General features: G+C 35.8%; 1 protein-coding gene across 3 annotated transcripts in view; it reads right to left on the minus strand.

Moving 5' to 3' along the window:
• The window catches only part of TBC1D19 (TBC1 domain family member 19), a 156856-nt gene that overhangs the window by 80675 nt on the left and 53482 nt on the right, over positions 1–22699 (minus strand). For all 3 annotated transcript variants that reach the window (XR_007725721.1, XM_050790699.1, XM_050790700.1), the window contains 2 exons: positions 11447–11557; positions 4748–4820 (listed from right to left, as the gene is read on the minus strand). Coding sequence is in view for 2 of the 3 variants with exons in the window: in XM_050790699.1 (XP_050646656.1) it covers positions 4748–4820; positions 11447–11557 (184 nt within the window). In the remaining variant the exon portion in view is untranslated. The remainder of the gene's footprint in view (positions 1–4747; positions 4821–11446; positions 11558–22699) is intronic.

Genomic DNA, 22699 nt, shown 5'->3' on the forward strand with positions numbered 1-22699 from the left:
AAATGTAAAAGATGTGGAGCAAATGAATTTCTCATACAAAGCTAGTAGGAGTAGAACTTGGCACAAACACTGTGGAAAACTGTCCAGCAATATCTACTAACACTAAACAGATGTGCATATCCCACGATAATTAGCAATCCACTCTCAGTTATAAACCCTAATGCATACATATGTGCACCAAGAGATGTGTATAAGAATATTCACAGCACCACCATTGATAATAACTGAAAATGTAAACAACTCAAATTACCATCAGCAGTATACTAGACAGCGGCATATTCATACAATAGGTTATAATACAGCAATGAGAATGAATGATTTATAATTCTCTATAACACCTTGAATATTATAAGGAAAAGCAAAAGAAGCCAAACACACAAGAGTATATATTATTTCATTTCTATAAAGTACAAAAATAAGCAAAACTAATCTGTGATGCCAGAAGGCAGAATAGTTTTTACCCATGAGCGTGACAGAATCTGGACATGTGCCTAAGGGGGCTTCTGAGGTGCTGGTAATATTCTGTTTCTTGGTCTAGCTGGAGGTTACGCAAGTGTAACCTCCTTTTTACTTCGTAAAAATTCACTGATCTGTATAGATGTGATTTGTGTGCTATCCAGTATGTATGTTGTACTTCTATAGAAGTTATTTAAAAATTAGCAGTCATTTTTCTATTACCTGCAGTACTTGAAAACTCTAGTTTTGAAATATAAAATTGCAACACTAAGGAAAAATCAGAAGAATTCTCTTAATCAAAGAAAGATTAATGTAAGTGTGGTACATTTTCAGTATTACATAATTTTTTAGTTTTAAAAAATAATGCATTAAGCTGTTTTTTCACTAGAGTATTTGAGCCAGAATGCCTTATTCTTTTAGTTTATTGTAGTCCTAGTACTTCTGAAGTAATTAGGAAGTAATTAGTTGAACAGATTATACAATGACTAAGGAAAGTGTCTGGGATCCCTAACATAATCATATATATATGTATATAGTAACATATGTATATATGTATATAGTAACAATACAGTTTCATTTTAATCAGCTATGGTTTCTGAGACTTAGTGGCCAAAGAAGACAATGCTTCAGTGAACACTGTAATAGCATGAAACGGCAGATGTAATACTGCAGCATACTATAGTGGGGCTTAGCTCAGTAAACTTTCAGAAAATAACAAACAGTGTATTACAGGCACTGGAGAGAGTTTTCACAGAGAACCCCATAACTGGTTCTTCTCAGTTATCTTGATAAGCACATCACAAAACTGGCCCATAACAGCTCGATTTTTTTCATCCTCCTTGACTAAGGATTAAGTTAAATTTTCTCTTAAGATTCAAATTATAATCCTTTATGTTCATTTCAATCAATGTAGTTTATACAGTTCAAGATTTTCTTCTCATAATGTGCCAAGAAATGTTTTATATTCGTAATTTTCACTGAATGAATAAAGAACAGTTGAATAATCAAGTAAAAATAAGTTGCCAGCCAATTCTCATTTTCTAACAAAAGCAGATGATATTACTAGATGGTAACAGCGCTTTATTACCCAAAGTAGTATGAAATAACAATAATCAGACTTCTTAAAAAATTTAACTATTCAATTATGTGAAATACAATAATTCTGTTTTTTAAATGCTATTTTCTGTCCTAAGAATAAGAAGCCTAAAAAATCAGAACCAGAATCTCCAACTTATACTCTAATTCTGTGTTTTTCAGAGTGCCCTGAGGACCATTATGTTAACAGATGCATCTATATTAATAGATCTTGCTCAGGAAAAATACTTCTGTTAAAATGATCTTGGAAGATGCTAAGCTAAAATAGTTAAGACTTCTCATAGTCTTTAAGATAGTAACATACACTGTACATCTTAAGAAGGTATACAATTCAGCCCTTCTCAAACCTTATTTGACAACAAGATTCTCTTTTTCACAGGGCATCTTATGAGTGCTCCTTAGTATAACGCTTCAGGAAATACTGCACTGAGTATGGTTTTTTCTTTTAGAAAGAAAATGTCTATTTAGTAGAACCCTCGTCTAATTAAGATTCATTATTACATACACTCAGACAATAATATCAGACATAGGACCTCCTTTATCATAAAGGCTTATGAAAGAATGCTGATCTTGCTCACTCTGTTAATATCAGTCTTACAAACGGTTTCCATAGTAAATGTGTGTGTGTATTTACAATAAATGCAAAGCGTGTTCATGAGTTTATAGAAATAATGGCTATGACTGGTTTTTTTTATTATTGTTAAATAAGGATTCTATAGTATAATTGTAAGGATTTTTTCTCCTGACTTATATATAAAAGCTCGTAAGTAAGAAATGCATTTCAAAGATAATAATTGAATAACAGTAATGATAAAACAGAGGTAACAGAGGTTTTAAAGATGTGTAAGAACACAATTCCCTTAAGCCACACTTAAACTTAATTCTGAATATAAAAAACTTGCCTCTAGCCAAACACAAGTATAGCAACATTTTCCAACATTAGCATTACATTTCCAACTTAAAGCGAAAGACACAGACTAAAATATGAAATAAGAGGTCGTCAGCCTCCTTCAGGCAGGCTTAGATGTTCTATGCTCCAGTCGCCCTTTAAAGGTAATAACAGCAAATACCACACTGTATCTTATCTGTCACTTACCACTATTTTTTCCCCTAAAAGCAGAGATTATGTCTTATGTCTATGTATTCTACATAAAACTCTGTATTTACCAACCCCTGGCCCTCAGCAGGGTCTCAAACACAATTGTTATATTATGAATGAATCAAAGAAGGAAAATCTGCACTGTAAGTTTAAAAATACAGTATGTTAAGTCTTCTAAAGCATAGATACTATGAGATTTAGAATAATTTTAAATACCTCTTAAAGATATTTCAAAAGTAAAAAATAAAAATATAATTCAAGGCTGTGTTACTACTTCCTTTCCTTTTCTTATATGACTATCATTTGCCATGAATAAAAGTATAAGGTATTTTATTTTATAAGATATTTTACATCTTCTTATAAAATAAGAAAAGGCTGTCAAAGGTGGCAGGAGGGAGGCAGTACAGTGTAGCAGACTTTGGAGACAGACTGCTTAGTTTTGAATCCTGGCTCTACTACTTACTAGTTTTGTGACCTGGAGCAAGTTACTTAACATCTCCACATCTTCAACTTTAAAATGAAGATAATAATCCTACATCACATTATATAAGAAAATTAAAACCATATTGCAATACCACTATACACTGCCAGACTAACTAAGACAAAGATGAAATACACCAAGCATCAGTGAGGACATACAGCAAAACTACGACTCTCATACATTGTTGGTGGAAGTGTAAACTGGTACTAACACTTTTGAAAACTCATTGGCAGTTATTTACTAAAAATGAACATATACAAATATGAATATGCATGAATGAATGAATGAATATTTCTAGGACCAAATACACTCCCAGGTATATACTCCACAGCAGAATATAGATACATTCACCAAAAAACACATACTAGAATGATAATAGTAGCCTTATTTGTACTATCCCCAACTTGAAACTTCCCAAATATTTACCAACCGTAGAATAGATAAATAAATGTGTGGTATATGCATCCAGTGGAACACTGGGAAGCAAATGATCTATAAACACATGTAACAATATGGCCAAATGTCACAAATATAATTTGAACAAAAGAAGTCAAACATCACAGAGACACACTGTATGCTTTTATTCATATGAAGTTCAAGAATTTGAAAAACTAATCTGTGCTGCCAGAAATCAGAATAGTAGTTATCTTTGTAATGGGGATTAAAGATTGAAAGAGGGTAGAGGAGGGCTTCTGTTTAGTGTTCTGGGTATTTTAATAGGTGTATTCAATTTGTAAAAATTCATTAAGCTGTCCTCTTATTATATATGTATTCCTCTATGTGCATTATACATTAATAAAGTATCTAAAATGAAAATAGATACCTTATAGAGTTGCTGAGAGGTTAAAATGAGACAATATAGATGCAACATATAGTATGTGCTCAATGGTTATTTCTGATTATATAGAATAATAATAGTAATAATTATGTAATATTGCTAGTATAATAGTAGTAAGAGCCAACTTATTTTATAGAGGAAGAAACAAGTCCAAAGATGTATAGTGACTTGTGCATGTTATACAGTTAGCCAGTGGCAGAGGAAAGACCAGAATAGTCTCCTAATCCCTATCTAGTATTATTTCCACTACAATACAGGGCTCCCATACTTTAAGTAAATTTTTACTTCGTTTTTATTATAGCTAAATACCAATGTAGTATTTAGTAAAACGTACACTGAATTTATGCACAAAAAGGGAAAAGTTAGGAAAACTGCTTGGATTATTAAGGTTTAAAAGACACTATTTTTAAAGCCTATGTTGACTCAAGGTAGACGTCAGTGTTCACTTAACTTGGTGATACAAAAGTAAAAACAGATACTGTTGGCCAGGAAAGGATGTTGCCAGTAAAGATTCTGACAACAAAAATAACTTATATATGTCTAATGACTTTTCAAAATCATTTTAAAGATCAAATAAAAAGACAAAATCTGGTTGAACTCTAATACTTAACAACATACCGGATTCTATTCAATATATAACAGTAGCCAAGGAGAGGCAAAAGCACGCTTAGTTTTCAGATATAAAAATAAAAACTGCTAAATTAACTTGGAAATCGCAATATAAACCTTAGGCTCACTCTCATTTATCATTAATTGAATTAATTGGAAAAATACCAACCAGGAGGCACTTGTGTAGAATCATCTATACCCAGTTGTCCTATATTTAAGCCAAGTTCCACAAAGCATTCTTTCTGAAAAATAACATATGTAGAATTGACATAGATCTCAGACTTTACTGCATATTGTTAAAAGATCACCTTTGCCTAAACATTAGCTTAAATAAAAATCACAATGTGAAATGAGGCTTTGCTTTATTCAAATACCTAAAAAAGAAAAGGACATATTAAACATCTAAATAATAATGCATTAGTCCAAAATTAAGGAACAGAATAACCAGTGATTACTACATAATGTTTATTATTTTCATATGAAATAATCATGAATAGAAAAGATATAAGCATTTAGGAAATATAAATATACAATGGGAAAGACACAAACATGTAATATTTATCCAAATGAAGAGCCATTAGCAACATTTTTCTTTCTCCTAATTTTTCCTACCTAATAAAAGTTTTACTTCTTGCCTTTTGACCAACGAGTGCTGCCATTGTTTAAAATAACTGTTTTTCAAAAATAGTTCTTGATTTTGCCTTTTTAGGTAACAGACTACTCAGTAAGATAAGGAATGATAATTATCCTTTCAGTAAAAAACTAACTTTAAACCTTTCCTGAAACACACACACACATATACAAACACTCGATATGCGTATCACTTACCAATTTTATCTTCTAAAATCATTGTCTAAAATTACCACTATGATCCTGTATTTGTGCTTTCTGTGGTACTGTACCTCACTCAGATCTTAATCAACTAAACACTGCAAATATCCAAAACAACTTAAATTAATTTTTAAGTACAATTGGACCATCAAGTGCTCTGCTAAAATAAGGATAAATCAGATTTATTCTCCAGACTTCCTCTACTTATCTAGTAATGTCTAGGGAAAATAATAATGTTTGTCTGGTAGTTTTTAAATATATAAAAACCTCACATTATTCACATTTTTATGCTCTAAGTAATTAAATATTTCTATTAATATTTGCCTCAGTATTTTGTTACTATTCTAATTGCTAAACCCATACTTCCTTGCCCTTTAAAAAATGGAATTAGTTTTAATCCTTACTAATTATCTATTATTACTTAAGTTAGTGATTTATTAATGTCCTTTACAAGATAGTTATTCAGCCTAACATATACATATACACATTTCATTTTTGTATAGATTTTAAATAACTACTACTATATTTCAATTTTTAAACTTTATCTACACTTTAAAAAGTACTGCATCTTGTCCATGACTAAGATCTACCATGGACCCCAGGACCGGCCTGCTAGCCCATGCTCTGATGTTAATGACATCGAAGGCACCCCTCCCGAGGAAATCTCAACTGCATGACCCCACTATGCCCCAATTCAGCAGGAAGCAGTTAGAGCAATCATCGGCCAACCTCCCCAGTAGCACTCGGGTTTTCCTGTTGAGAGGCGGGACTGAGAGAAAAGACTAGCTGGATTTCCTAGGCCAACTAAGAATTCCTAAGCCCCGCTGAGAAGGTGACCTCACCCACCTTTAAACACGGGGCTTGTAACTCAGCTCACACCCGACCAATCAGGTAGTAAAGAGGGCTCACTAAAATACAACTTAGGCTAAAAGCAGGAGGTAAAGTATTGTCAAGTCATATATCGCATGAGAGCACAGGGGGAGGAGGGAAAATGATCGGGATATAAACCCAGGCATTCGAGCTGGGAGTGGGCAACCCCTTTTGGGTCCCCTCCCATTGTATGAGAGCTCTGTTTTCACTCTATTAAATCTTGCAACTGCAAAAAAAAAAAAAAGGACTGCATCTTATGTTACCAATTTTTAATGACTGAAGAGGTAAATTTGTTATTCTTCCATTTTCAACCATTGTTTTCCATTTATTTTAAGGTACTCTTCTGTAATTGAAATCCTTTGTATTTCTTTTTTTCAATAACCTTAATCTTCATACTACAAAAGGGACTTATACCCAATAAATGCTTTAATATTAGGTTCTGTAATTAAAATGGAGAGTTTTACTTAGGCTAGGACATGTTAAAAAGCATAAATAGAACTCTGAACATCCATTTCCTACTTCATTGCCCTGGACTATTTTTAACTCAGTGTCAACAGACATGGACCCTAATCTCAGATTTCCTTCAAAACTCACCCCAGGTATCTCATCTTCAGAGAAGCCTCCCTTGATATTCCAGGCTGATATAAGCAACTTTCTATGCATACATATTAACCTTTATCAACCAAGCACATAACCACATTATATTAAAATTGTATTTTTACTGCCCACCTCTCCACTAGCCTGCAGCTCTTGGAAGACAAGCACTGTCTCTTACACACATTTGCACTCTGCTTCACTACCTGGCACAGGGCCTGACATAGCGAAGGGGTTCAATAAATACTGAACCACACTACTTAGCTTTAGTCCTAACCAGCTGCCTCCACATAACCAAATTAGTAAATAGGAATTTGTCACAACTATACTTTAGAGGTAATAAATCTCAGTTATAAGGAATTTCTGTTTAATATGTATGTGTCTACATAACATTGTAATTAGGTTTAAGGGCTGTCCATTATAGGATCACAGGACTCACTGAGCCTCACCAAGTTCAATACTTGTACAGGCAGACTAGGGTCACAGATAAACCATGCATCCTGGAGTCAGAATCATTATATTGCCAGGTTACATGATATAGGCAAGGCAGGGACAACTATCCATAATGACTGAGGAATAAAAGGACTAACTACACTCTTAATCATATAGCCACAATTTCTTGAAAATTAGCCACAAGCTTTTGGTTCTCCAATAGCTAAGAATACATTCGCATCAGTTTAGGGTCTCTTCAGACAGACAGAATACATAGTAGTCTCATTCACACATAAGCTGAAACTTTGTCTAAATTATCCTTTCCCTGCTTTTTTACCTAGCAAACTCCTTCAAGTTGGCTGGCTTCAGAGGGTCATCACCTAATCTTCATGTGAAACTGCCTCTACATGTGGCAGTTTCAGATATCATCTATTGATTTTATATGGAAAATGAGGATTTTAGCTCATGCACATTCTATTTCCACCCTTCAGTCATCATTAATTCTTAATTAAATCCATATTGAGAGTTTTGCATTATTGTGACTATGTAAATATTTCACTGGTGAGGCATGTTGTACTTATCAATGTTTTCATTCTTATACTTTTTTCCACACTGTTCATAATTAAACTGATTTTTCACTTATACAATTTTCTCTAATCATTTACCTCTTTTTCCTAAACCCATAACAACTCTGAAAAGACCCTCCTTGATATAATTTCGCATGTAGTCAAGCCTGTGAGATCATCTGCACTTTTGGTGCTTTTCTTGCAAGCATCCCTCCTGGAACCTTCCAACCTCCTGCTCCAATCTAGGGTTGTTGTGTTTCAGTCCAGTTGTACAGCCTTTGTCCTGGAACTTCTCTTCACTATCATTTCTGGAAATTCTCCTTCTCTTTGGTTGGGATCCTGTTTTCTGGGTCCCATATTTTGCTTCTTGTTTATGACCTTGTTTGAAGTACTTCTACCAAGAGCTCCCTAAATAAGAGTAAATATTTTAGATCAGTACATCAGAAAATGTTTACTCCATCTTAACATTTGATTGACTGTTGGTTACATATGGAATTCCAGGCTTGAAATCACTCAGGTTTTTAAAGACATTACTTCAAAGTCTTCTGGCTTCCAGTGTTGTTGCTGAGAGTAAGATGCCACTCTGATTCCTGACACTGTATATACTCTGCTTTTCTTTTATAAAAAATTTTCAGTTTTCTCGTTTTCAAGTGCCTTGGTGTGGATCTTCTTTCATTCATGCCATTGGGTACTTGGTAAGCCTTTTCAGTGGAGATCCACATCTTTCTTAAATTCTTATAAACTTAATTATGTTCCCTCTGTTTCCCTTTTCTGGAACTCCTTTTGGTCAGATGTTAATCTTTGTAGATTGAACTTATAATTTAAGAAATCTTTTCACTCCTATTTTTCATTTCTTTGGTTTTTTGCTTCATCTTCTGACAAAGATTTCCTCAGCTTTGTTTTCAACTCATCTATCGATATGTATTTTTTGGCATACTATATTCTTAAGCCAAAAACCTCCTTTTCATTCTCAAGTGTTTTCTTGCATTAATGAAATTCTGTTCTTGTTTCAAGTAATATTTTATCTTACTGAGAATATTAATGGTTTCATTAAAGTCTCCTTTTGGGAATAAATGGTTAACATGTCCATTTGAAGATGACATTGTGTTTACCTTCTCCCATCACTGTTGCCCTGAAAATGTACTGAATCACACACACAAAAAAAAATTCTAAGAGAAACGCCCCCACTATGTTGCTAAGCAATGTTATTTACTGAAAACATATGATCCTTGACTGGTAAACGACATCTGAAATGGAAAACTGTGAGTAGAGTACAAAAACTGACTGGAAAACACAGGCCTTAGCCACCTGTGTGGTGTCTCTTGGGAGGACTTAGAAGCTATGCTTATGTGCATTACAAGAAATGATTCCTATGGTGTATGAGACTTCCCTATGTTGTGCCTATGTGACTTGTCATTTCCAGTTGCATACCTTCCTTGTGAGGGTTGGGAAGTAGCATTTGGATGGCTGTAAGGACTCTCCGTGATGATGAACCTGCTAAAGGCATGCTAGTATACTGTCATGCTGTTTTCTGTCCTGTTTCACTCACAAATTTAAGTGAACCTGGTACCAGGTTATCATCTATTGTATCCTGTGAGTATGAATGTAAATCAGAACCTGAAATGCCTACTAGTAGTCATTCCCTAATTTGGCTATTTGGGTTTTGTTATTGTTGTTGCTGTTTGGTTTTGCTTTAGTTTGGTCCTGTCTTTCATACTGGAAGAATTCAAAAGTCTGGGGTTTCTAGGTTGGTCATTCCTATTTAGAAACGAGGTAATAAAAAACTGATTGGAAGCTCTGTCGGCAAGGGTCAGGCACAGAATGCAGTAGGCTTCATTGTGAGGCAATTTAATTTCTAGCCAACCTCTTTTTTGTAAGGGTTCTCTGAATCCCTGTTAGTCTTTTCTCTGGCATTCTAGAGTTGGTTGAGGGTGAGGAAAAAGAAGGTGGAGGGTGAGGAAGGTAGGGTAGTGGTGGTAAGAATGAGAGTATTAGTCTCACCATTCAGCAGACTTGCACTTAATCGCTGTTTTCAATAGCTCATTCCTGTCCTGCTCTATGTCTGAGGTCTCCGAGTGCACAGTCTTTCTGCATCTGGATCTCTAGTGAATACACCTCTGGTCTTCTGTGGGGGAGGCGGAGTTATCTGAGTATGCATGGTGATGGAAATCTGGGGGACTAACTTCTACTGATCCAGACTTTCACACAATCTCCATTTTCAGCCCTATGGCTCACCATGGTTTTCTGTGACATGTGGTACCTCCAATTCTCGAACATTTCTAAGGTTCTATGGAGAAAATCATCTTGCTTCTTGCATCAGTCAGTGTCTAGTCAGGAAATAGGTCATACCAGAAATGTGAACAGGGAAAAACAGAAGCAGCAAATGCAGAAAGCAACTATGACTTCTAGGTTAAAGGAAAGTAAACAAAAAAGAAACTAAGAACTTAGAAAAGGGTCTCCTGGCGCTGAAGGCTGAGATTCATACCTCTGTAGAGAGGTAGTGGAGCTGCCACACAAAGGCAGACCAGGGGTGGTGGAAAAACTTGTCAAGGGGCAGGTTAGAGCTGGACTATTGAGGACTACTGAGGTGAGTGTTATTGAGCCTCCTGCATCCCAATCTGCTGACTCCTACACACAGGAGCTAGAAATAGAAGCCCCTTCCTCCTTCTATGGCCTTGCAGTGTCCCTCTAGAACCTTCTATTGACAAAGCCTAACATCAGGCCTGCTGGTAAAGGGGAAATGTTTATAGGGTCCAGCTCCAGCATGATAAAGCAGAGCAAAAAGGAGAATTTAGAGCTGAAAGATAATAAACTGATGATTGGCAAAAAATATAATGCCATAAATATACTTTAATCTCATTCATACTTTCTATCTTCTAGGGATATTTAGGTTTGATATTCTTCTCCCCTGTTTAAGTCATTTATCATCAGTGCTCTATTTTAATACATTAATGCCCAGAGTTATAAGTGGCTTCCTAGTTTCACCAAAGACAGTATTTATATTTCTATGCTCCTTATTGTTTTAGGGTGACTTTGAAAGAAGAAGTGATAATTTCTTAATTCCACCATCAGGAAATCTCCCTACTTTTCATTTTAAAATGAGCTTCCTCACAAGAATATTACGGTCTCCAGAGCAAAGCCACTCTCTAATTAATTCTTATGTTCTCCATCTCCCTAAGTGCCTCATCTTGTTATAAGCTCCACAAAAGTTTGTGAAATTAAATAAAGTGTACTTTCTTAAAAATAATTTTATAAAACTCACAATTTATCTCAATTAGTTTTATAACCATCCACCAGGCAACTGAATCCCAACAAGCTGTCTCATAAATCTATGCTGCTTATTAAAATACAAAATAAGCAAAAGCATTTATAGGTCAATGCAAACTCATTTTTAGTCCTATTAGCAAAGCAGCTTGCTCTCTCTATATACATATTTGTAATAAAAGAATAAATGTCACTTTATTAATTTGTTTAATGAGTAGATTACCCTATTGCTTTACATACATGCTGTATAAAAACATTTTTCTAATTATCTTCTAAATGATATTAATTTATTTTTAAGTTTCTATACTTACCAATTCAGGGATGTCTTTTACTTTCAGAGGAACTTGAATTAAACCCAAATGAGTCCTGAAACTAAGAGAATCACCGTTTTCATAATTTGGGTTGCGAAGATTAATTAATACCTTTAAAAACAAATCCAACAAAATTGGTTAGTTTCTTTACAGGATGTTTACACTTATAAAATTAGCAGGGATATTCTTTGTGCATCACCACAAAATTAATTACTATTTGGGTGATACACATACTTTAATTACATTCCAAAATAGTATAAAAGTATATTGAAATGTTAAAATATAATGCCATAAATATACTTTAATTAGGATAGTTTTAATATTCCAATAAATGATCTACAATACAAAAATCTACGAAGTTAAGAATTTAGTTAAAAATAAAAACTTTTTGGTGGTTAGAAAAAATAAAAATTGGTTGATTATAACACTTTACCAGAGAAGGTGATAAGAAAGAAATCTTGCTTGATTGTAATATTTATCAGGAAAAATTTTAGAACCAATTCTAACACATTTAAAAAAAGATATTGACAATATTTGTAGAAAGATGATGAAGTAAGATTGCAGGGCATCTCTCTCACCACTCCTATTCAACATAATATTGGAAGTTCTGGCTAGGGCAATCAGGCAAGAGAAAGAAATGAAGGGTATTCAAATAGGAAGAGTGGAAGTCAAATTGTCTGTTTGCAGATGACATGATTGTATATTTAGAAAACCCCACTGTCTCAGCCCAAAATCTCCTTAAGCTGATAAGCAACTTCAGCAAAGTCTCAGGATACAAAATCAATGTGCAAAAATCACAAGCATTCCTTACACCAGTAACAGACAGAGAGCCAAATCATTGAACTCCCATTCACAATTGCTACTAAGAGAATAAAATACCTAAGAATCCAACTTACTAGGGATGTGCAGGACCTCTTTAAGGAGAACTACAAACCACTGCTCAAGGAAATAAGAGAGGACACAACAAATGGAAAAACATTCATGCTCATGGATAGAAAGAATCAATATCATGAAAACGGCCATACTGCCCAAAGTAATTTATAGATTCAATGCTATCCCCAAAGCTACCACTGACTTTCTTCATGGAATCGGAAAAAAACTACTTTAAACTTCATATGGAACCAAAAAAGAGCCCGCATACTCAAGACAATTCTAAGGAAAAAGAACAAAGCTGGAGGCATCATGCTTCCTAACTTCAAACTATACTACAAGGCTACAGTAACCAAAACAGCATGGTACTGGTACCAAAACAGATATACAGACCAATGGAAAAGAACAGAGGCCACAGAAAAAACACCACATATCTACAACCATCTGATCTTTGACAAACTTGATACAAACAAGCAATGGGGAAAAGATTCCCTATTTAATAAATGGTGCTGGGAAAACTGGCTAGCCATATGCACAAAACTTAAACCGGACCTCTTCCTTACACCTTATACAAAAATAAACTCAAGATGGATTAAAGACTTAAATGTTAGACCTAAAACTGTAAGAATCCTAGAAGAAAACCTGGGCAATACCATTCAGGACATAGGCATGGGCAAAGACTTCATGCCTAAAACACCAAAAGCAAAAAACGCAATGGCAAAAAAAGCCAAAATTGACACATGGGACCTAATTAAACTAAAGAGCTTTTGTAAGCAAAAGAAACTATCGTCAGAGTGAACAGACAACCTACAGAATGGGAGAAAAATTTTGCAATCTATGCATCTGACAACGGGCTAATATCCAGAATCTACAAAGAACTTAAACATGTTTACAAGAAAAAAACAAATAACCCCATCAAAAAGTGGGCAAAGGATATGAACAGACACTTCTCAAAAGAAGACATTTACGCAGCCAACAAACATATGAAAAAATGCTCATGATCACTGGTCATTAGAGAAATACAAATCAAAACCACAATGAGATACCATCTCATAGCAGTTAGAATGGTGATCATTAAAAAGTCAGAAAACAACAGACGCTGGAGAGGATGTGGAGAAACAGAACACTTTTACACTGTTGGTGGGAGTATAAACTAGTTCAACCACTGTGGAAGACATTGTGGTGATTCCTCAAGGATCTAGAACTAGAAATACCCTTTGACCCAGCCATTCCATTACTAGGTATATATCCAAAGGATTATAAATCATTCTACTATAAAGACACATGCACATGTATGTTTACTGAGGCACTATTCACAATAGCAAAGACTTGGAACCAACCCAAATGTTCATCAATGATAGACTGGATGAAGAAAACGTGGCACACATACGCCATGGAATACTACATAGCCATAAAAAAGGATGAGTTCACATCCTTTGCAGGGACATGGATGAAGCTGGAAACTATTATTCTCAGCAAACTATCACAAGAACAGAAAACCAAATACTGCACGTTCTCACTCATAAGTGAGAGTTGAACAATGAGAACACATGGACACAGGGAGGAAAACATCACACACCAGGGCCTGTCAGGGGGTCAGAGGCAAGGGGAGGGAGAGCATTACGACAAATACCTAATGCAGGTGACGGGTTGATGAGTGCAGCAAACCACCATGGCACATGTATACCTATGTAACAAAACTGCACATTCTACACATGTACTCCAGAACTTAAAGACAAATACCTAATGCAGGTGACGGGTTGATGAGTGCAGCAAACCACCATGGCACATGTATACCTATGTAACAAAACTGCACATTCTACACATGTACTCCAGAACTTAAAGTAAAATAAAAATAAATAAATAATAATAGTAACAAAGATTGCAGGGCATCTCCTCTAAACCAAACTCACAAGGAAAAAAAATTGAAAAGCAGAGCTTAAAAAAAGGTCATTTATAGAATTTCCCAAAATAAGTGGCCGGGCGCAGTGGCTCATGCCTGTAATCCCAGCACTGTGGGAGGCCAAGGCAGGCAGATTGCCTGAGCTCAAGAGTTCGCAACCAGCCTGGGCAACAATGGTGAGACCCCATCTCTACTAAAATACAAAAAATTAGCTGGGCGTGGCAGTGTGCACCTGTAGTCCCAGCTACTCGGGAGGCTGAGGCAGCAGAATTGCTTGAACCCGGGAGGGGAAGGTTGCAGTAAGCCAAGATAGTGCCACTGCACTCCAGCCTGGATGACAGAGCAAGACTCCATCTCAAAAAAAAAAAAAAAAAAAAAAAAAAGCAGATAAAAGCCAACTTAGATACTGGCATACCATTTAAAGTAGGAATCTTACTTCTATAAGTATAAATATAGAATATGATTCTAAGGAAAATAAATATGTTTGCTAGGATCGTACAGAAATAATGTTAGTGAAGTACTGCTTACATTGGAAAAATATGAAACAAACAACCTATCAGAAGGAATTATTTAAATAAAGTATATTTAATTCATACAATAAAATACAGTATAATATGCCTCAATTAATATGGGTAATGACATGAAAAATGTTCACAATATTATTTTAAAAGTATAGTAGTTATTGTTATGCAATAACATTGTATGTTATTTTATTTCAAATTTTATTCTTATGTATAGTTACATATGCTTTCTTATTTTTCTAACAACATGCATTTTTCAAGAAACAATCATAATAATTTTAAAAAATGTTTTTAAGTAAAACTCTTGAGAGAGAAAAAAACCATTAAGAATCTAGTGGAGGAGATTATGATGACAGAAACGTTATCATCTTTGAGGAAGACATTAATGAACTGACAGCTAACAGCTGATAAAATATATGCTATAATACCAAAAAAGTTTCCTAAAATTGCAAACACTGTATTGAAACTAAAAATATCAGTAGTATTTGTTTTAAAAAATAAAAAAAGTAACAAAGAATCTACAATTTTAGCCTAATTACCTAACAGCACAATTTTAGCCTAATTACATAAATAAGGAATCATACTACAAGGGAAACTGACAAACATAAAAGACAGAAAAAGGAGAAGATACTGTAAATACATGAATAACAGAAAAATAAAAATATTAGACATGTAGAAACTGTAATTAAGGAAATAATTACTTAAAATATTTGTGAATTTCAAAAAGATCTCAGCATGAGTAATAAAAGGATGAATTAAGGAACTGTCCTCAAAGAAACAGAATGTTATGAGCTATTAAGGAGAAAATATAGTTAAGAATAACCATATAAAAATTACATAAAGTTTCAGCTTTTAAGTGCTAGAAAAGGGAAGAGTTTGGGAGAAACTTTTAGTAGGCTAAGAGAAATACAGCCATCATCATAAAGGCAATTTTTTACTAAACTGTCTAACATTAAAAGTAAACTGTTTACAATTCCAAAAGTTCTAAAATAATTTCTAACCAAGTTTTACTTTAGCAGATGTAAACAGATAAAAATAAATAGCAAACATAAAGAGATAAAATGCGAAACATTCATTCATTGATTCATTTATTCATTCATTCAGTAAATATTTATTGAGCAGATTGTGTTAAGCACTGTTCTACTTGGGGACAGTGCAGTCAAGGACAGGATTAACTTACAGCTGACTTGTGGTAGTGTTAATGCTACTCTCCAGGAATACCTGGAAGTCTGGTAGTGACCCTTGGCCAAGATGCAGTGACATGTACTAACTAGTCAGTTGTAATATGCTATTTAATGACCAAAACTAACCTAGAGGCATTCCACATGTGTTTATTTACATGGTTTACTGAAAATGTAGATTGGCAAATTGCATCTGATATAACCAGTTGCAGAAACAACCCCTCAAGAAAATTCCGTCTTGGCTCTCTAGACCAAGGTATCTCACATGTATCCTGATGGTTTATAAATGAAAATCTAAACACATCCTGTGTAACTGAGAAAGGGCCCTGAGAGCTCGGTTGGAAGTGTGGATCTCTTTGTGTTTGCAGGTTCATTCTTTCTCTTGCTGAAAGAAAGCCACATGTGGGTGTACCCTGAGAAGCCTTGTGAGTGTTGTCAATTATTTGACCCTGTGTGACTGTTGAAGCAGGGAACAAAGCAGAATGAAAAGATCTTGCCCCTGTGGAGCTTCCTTTGTAATCGAAAAAGGCAAGCAATAAGCAAAATAAATCAATAGTATGTTATACACATCATGATAGATGCTGTGGAGAAAAACAAAGCTGGAAAGGGTATCAGGAGTTCAAGCAGAAGAGCTAGTGAAACCTCTAATGAGAAGGTGATATTTAAGCAAAGACATGAGTAGTGAGGGAGCATGCAGGTAGACATTTAGGGAAAAATCTTTGCCAGCAGATAAAACAAAGAGCAAAGACACTCATCTGGGAGGAAGCCAGGGGTAAGCAAGGAGGCTAAAGTAGCTGGAGTAAGACCAATCAGGACAGTAACCGGAGATGAACTCAGACAGGTAATGGGATATCAAATCAAAAGGGGTATCTTAGGTCACTGTCATGACTTTGGCTTTTATTTAATAAGCAGAATGAGATGGGAAGCCACTGGATAGCAGAAGAGTGGCTTATTCTGAATTGCATTTAAAGGCCTTCCTCCAGAAGCTGTGCTAAGAAAAGATTGTAGGTGGGCAAAGGTAGAAGTAGGAAGACCAGTTGGGAAGCTTGGATGTAGCAGTGGTGGTGACAAAAACTGGATGTATTCTACATATATTTCAACAGTAAACCTAATAGGATTACGTGTAAAGTCCAAGAGAAAGAGTGAAATCAAACATGTGTGAATTAAAATAATGAGTTCCAAGCATCTACTGAAGGGTTCCACTTGAATATTTGATATGCCTCTGAAACTTAACTAAGCTTATCACGTTCACTAACAGCCCTGTTCCACCTCCTGTATCCTCTATCTCACCTCAAGTAACTTCTAGCCAATTACACAACCTAGATACTTGAAGGTGATCATTATCTTTTCTTTTTCTCATAGACCCCATATCTGATCAGCTCCCAAATCATCCTTAAAATTTCCCTCAAATCTGTCAAATTCTTTCCATTTCCAGTGTTGTTCTCTTAATTCAGACACTCATGATATCTTCTGGACTACTAGAACAGGGAAGGGAATAAAAAAGAAAAAGATTTCCTGAGTATGTATATGTGCCAGGCAGCAGGCTATGTGATGTACAGTCACTACTTTTTTTTTCATTATTTTACTTTTATTGTTTTTTTTTTTTTTAATTATACTTTAAGTTCTAGGGTACATGTGCACAACGTGCAGGTTTGTTACATATGTATACATGTGCTGTGTTGGTTTGCTGCACCCATTAACGCGTCATTTACATTAGGTATTTTCCCTAATGCTATGCCTCCCCCGTCCCCCCACCCCATGACAGGCCCCAGTGTGTGATGATCCACACCCTGTGTCCAAGTGTTCTCATTGTTCAGTTCCCACCTATGAGTGAGAACATGGCAGTGTTTGGTTTTCTGTTCTTGTGATAGTTTGCTCAGAATGATGGTTTCCAGCTTCATCCACGTCCCTGCAAAGGACAAGATCTCATCCTTTTCTATGGCTGCATAGTATTCCATGGTGTATATGTGCCACATTTTCTTAATCCAGTCTATCATTGATGGACATTTGGGTTGGTTCCAAGTCTTTGCTATTGTGAATAGTGCCACAATAAACATATGTGTGCATGTGTCTTTATAGTGGCATGATTTACAATCCTTTGGGTATATACCCAGTAATGGGATCACTGGGGCAAATTGTATTTCTAGTTCTAGATCCTTGAGGAATCGCCACACTGTCTTCCACAATGGTTTAGTTTATACTCCCACCAACAGTGTAAAAGTGTTCCTATTTCTCCACATCCTCTCCAGCACCTGTTGTTTCCTGACTTTTTAATGATAGCCACTCTAACTGGTGTGAGATGGTATCTCATTGTGGTTTTGATCTGCATTTCTCTGATGGCGAGTGACGATGAGCATTTTTTCATGTGTCTGTTGGCTGTATAAATGTTTTCTTTTGAGAAGTGTCTGTTCATATCCTTTGCCTACTTTTTGATGGGGTTGTTTTTTTCTTGTAAATGTCTTTAAGTTCTTTGTAGATTCTGGATATTAGCCCTTTGTCACATGGGTAGATTGCAAAAATTTTCTCCCATTCTGTAGGTTGCCTGTTCACTCTGATGGTAGTTTCTTTTGCTGTGCAGAAGCTCTTTAGTTTAATTAGATCCCATTTGTCTATTTTGGCTTTTTTTTGCCATTGCTTTTGGTGTTTTAGACATGAAGTCCTTGCCCATACCTATGTCCTGAATGGTATTACCTAGGTTTTCTTCTACGGTTTTTATGGTTTTAGGTCTAACATTTAGATCTAATCCATCTTGAATTAATTTTTGTAGAAGATGTAAGGAAGGGATCCAGTTTCAGCTCTCTACATATGGCCTTTCTACATATGGCCAGTTTTCCCAGCACCATTTATTAAATAGGGAATCCTTTCCCCATTTCTTGTTTTTGTCAGGCTTGTCAAAGATCAGATGATTGTAGATGTGTGGTGTTATTTCTGAGGCCTCTGTTCTGTTCCATTGGTCTATATCTCTGTTTTGGTACCAATACCATGCTGTTTTGGTTACTGCAGTCTTGTAGTATAGTTTGAAGTTAGGAAGCATGATGCCTCCAGCTTTGTTCTTTTTCCTTAGGATTGTCTTGGCAATGTGGGCTTTTTTAGTTCCATATGAACTTTAAAGTCGTTTTTTCCAATTCTGTGAAGAAAGTCATTAGTAGCTTGATGGGGATGGCACTGAATCTATAAATTATCTTGGAGAGTATGGCGATTTTCACGATATTGATTCTTCCTATCCATGAGTATGGAATGTTCTTCCATTTGTTTGTGTCCTCTTTTATTTCATTGAGCAGTGGTTTGTAGTTCTCCTTGAAGAGGTCCTTCACATCCCTAGTAAGTTGGATTCCTAGGTATTTTTTTCTCTTTGTAGTAATTGTAAATGGGAGTTCACTCATAATTTCGCTGTCTGTCTGTTATTGGTGTATAGGAATGCTTGTGATTTTTGCACATTGATTTTGTATCCTGAGATTTTGCTGAAGTTGCTTATCAGCTTAAGGAGATTTTGGGCTGAGACAATGGGGTTTTCTAAATATACAATCAGGTCATCTGCAAACAGGGACAGTTTGACTTCCTCTTTTCCTACTTGAATATCCTTTATTTCTTTCTCTTGCCTGATTGCCCAGGCCAGAACTTCCAACACTATGTTGAATAGGAGCGATAAGAGAGGGCACCCCTCTCTTGTGCCAGTTTTCAAATGGAGTGTTTCCAGTTTTTGCCCATTCAGTATGATACTGACTGTGGGTTTGTCATAAATAGCTCTTATTATTTTGAGATATCTTCCATCAATACCTAGTTTACTGAGAGTTTTTAGCATGAAGGGCTGTTGAATTTTGTTGAAGGCCTTTTCTGCATCTATTGAGATAATCATGTGGTTTTTGTCTTTGGTTCTGTTTATGCGATGGATTACGTGTATTGATTTGCATATGTTGAACCAGTCTTGCATCCCAGGGATGAAACCAACTTGATCTTGGTGGATAAACTTTTTGATGTGCTGCTGGATTTGCTTTGCCAGTATTTTATTGAGGATTTTCACAACAATGTTCATCAGGGATATTGGTCTAAAATTCTCTTTTTTTTGTTGTGTCTCTGCCAGGCTTTGGTATCAGGATGATGCTGGCCTCATAAAATGAGTTAGGGAGGATTCCTTCTTTTTCTATTGACTGGAATAGTTTCAGAAGGAATGGTACCAGCTCCTCTTTGTACCTCTGGTAGAATTTCCTGTGAATCCATCTGGTCCTGGACTTTTTATTGGTTGGTAGGCTATTAATTATTGCCTCAAATTCAAAGCCTCTTATTGGTCTATTCAGCGATTCAACTTCTTCCTGGTTTAGTCTTGAGAGGGTGTATGTGTCCAGGAATTAATCCATTTCTTCTAGATTTTCTAGTTTGTGTAGAGGTGTTTACAGTATTCTCTGATGGTAGTTTGTATTTCTGTGGGAACGGTGGTGATATCCCCTTTATCTTTTTTTATTGCGTCTATTTGATTCTTCTCTCTTTTCTTCTTTGTCTTGCTAGTGGTCTATCAATTTTGTTGATCTTTTCGAAAAATCAGCTCCTAGATTCACTGATTTTTTGAAGTGTTTTTTGTGTCTCTATCTCCTTCAGTTCTGCTCTGATCTTAGTTATTTCTTGCCTTCTGCTAGCTTTTGAATTTGTTTGCTCTTGCTTCTGTAGTTCTTTTAATTGTGATGTTAGGATGTCGATTTTAGATCTTTCCTGCTTTCTCTTGTGGGCATTTAGTGCTATAAATTTCCCTCTACACACTGCTTCAAATGTGTCCCAGAGATTCTGGTACATTGTGTCTTTGTTCTTATTGGTTTCAAAGAACATCTTTATTTCTGCCTTCATGTCGTTATTTACCCAGTAGTCATTCAGAAGCAAGTTGTTCAGTTTCCATGTAGTTGTGTGGTTTTGAGTGAGTTTCTTTTTTTTTTTTTTTAAATTTATTTTTTTATTATTATTATACTTTAAGTTCTAGGGTACATGTGCATAACGTGCAGGTTTGTTACATATGTATACTTGTGCCATGGTGCTGTGCTGCACCCATCAACTCGTCAGCACCCATCAACTCGTCATTTACATCACGTATAACTCCCAATGCAATCCCTCCCCCCTACCCCCTCCCCATGATAGGCCCCGGTGTGTGATGTTCCCCTTCCCGAGTCCAAGTGATCTCACTGTTCAGTTCCCACCTATGAGTGAGAACATGCGGTGTTTGGTTTTCTGTTCTTGTGATAGTTTGCTAAGAATGATGGTTTCCAGCTGCATCCATGTCCCTACAAAGGACACAAACTCATCCTTTTTTATGGCTGCATAGTATTCCATGGTGTATATGTGCCACATTTTCTTAATCCAGTCTGTCACTGATGGACATTTGGGTTGATTCCAAGTCTTTGCTATTGTGAATAGTGCCGCAATAAACATACGTGTGCATGTGTCTTTATAGCAGCATGACTTATAATCCTTTGGGTATATACCCAGTAATGGGATGGCTGGGTCATATGGTACATCTAGTTCTAGATCCTTGAGGAATCGCCATACTGTTTTCCATAATGGTTGAAATAGTTTACAATCCCACCAACAGTGTAAAAGTGTTCCTATTTCTCCACATCCTCTCCAGCACCTGTTGTTTCCTGACTTTTTAATGATCGCCATTCTAACTGGTGTGAGATGGTATCTCATTGTGGTTTTGATTTGCATTTCTCTGATGGCCAGTGATGATGAGCATTTTTTCATGTGTCTGTTGGCTGTATGAATGTCTTCTTTTGAGAAATGTCTGTTCATATCCTTTGCCCACTTTTTGATGGGGTTGTTTGTTTTTTTCTTGTAAATTTGTTTGAGTTCTTTGTAGGTTCTGGATATTAGCCCTTTGTCAGATGAGTAGATAGCAAAAATTTTCTCCCATTCTGTAGGTTGCCTGTTCACTCTGATGGTAGTTTCTTTTGCTGTGCAGAAGCTCTTTAGTTTAATGAGATCCCATTTGTCAATTTTGACTTTTGCTGCCGTTGCTTTTGGTGTTTTAGACATGAAGTCTTTGCCCATGCCTATGTCCTGAATGGTACTACCTAGGTTTTCCTCTAGAATTTTTATGGTATTAGGTCTAACATTTAAGTCTCTAATCCATCTTGAATTAATTTTCGTATAAGGAGTAAGGAAAGGATCCAGTTTCAGCTTTCTACTTATGGCTAGCCAATTTTCCCAGCACCAATTATTAAATAGGGAATCCTTTCCCCATTTCTTGTTTTTGTCAGGTTTGTCAAAGATCAGATGGCTGTAGATGTGTGGTATTATTTCTGAGGACTCTGTTCTGTTCCATTGGTCTATATCTCTGTTTTGGTACCAATACCATGCTGTTTTGGTTACTGTAGCCTTGTAGTATAGTTTGAAGTCAGGTAGCGTGATGCCTCCAGCTTTGTTCTTTTGACTTAGGATTGTCTTGGAGATGCGGGCTCTTTTTTGGTTCCATATGAACTTTAAAGCAGTTTTCCAATTCTGTGAAGAAACTCGTTGGTAGCTTGATGGGGATGGCATTGAATCTATAAATTACCTTGGGCAGTATGGCCATTTTCACGATATTGATTCTTCCTATCCATGAGCATGGTATGTTCTTCCATTTGTTTGTGTCCTCTTTTATTTCACTGAGCAGTGGTTTGTAGTTCTCCTTGAAGAGGTCCTTTACATCCCTTGTAAGTTGGATTCCTAGGTATTTTATTCTCTTTGAAGCAATTGTGAATGGAAGATGGAAGTTCATTCATGATTTGGCTCTCTGTTTGTCTGTTACTGGTGTATA

This window comes from Macaca thibetana, chromosome 5 (genome assembly GCF_024542745.1).
Source record: "Macaca thibetana thibetana isolate TM-01 chromosome 5, ASM2454274v1, whole genome shotgun sequence".
NCBI classification, from domain to species: domain Eukaryota; kingdom Metazoa; phylum Chordata; class Mammalia; order Primates; family Cercopithecidae; genus Macaca; species Macaca thibetana.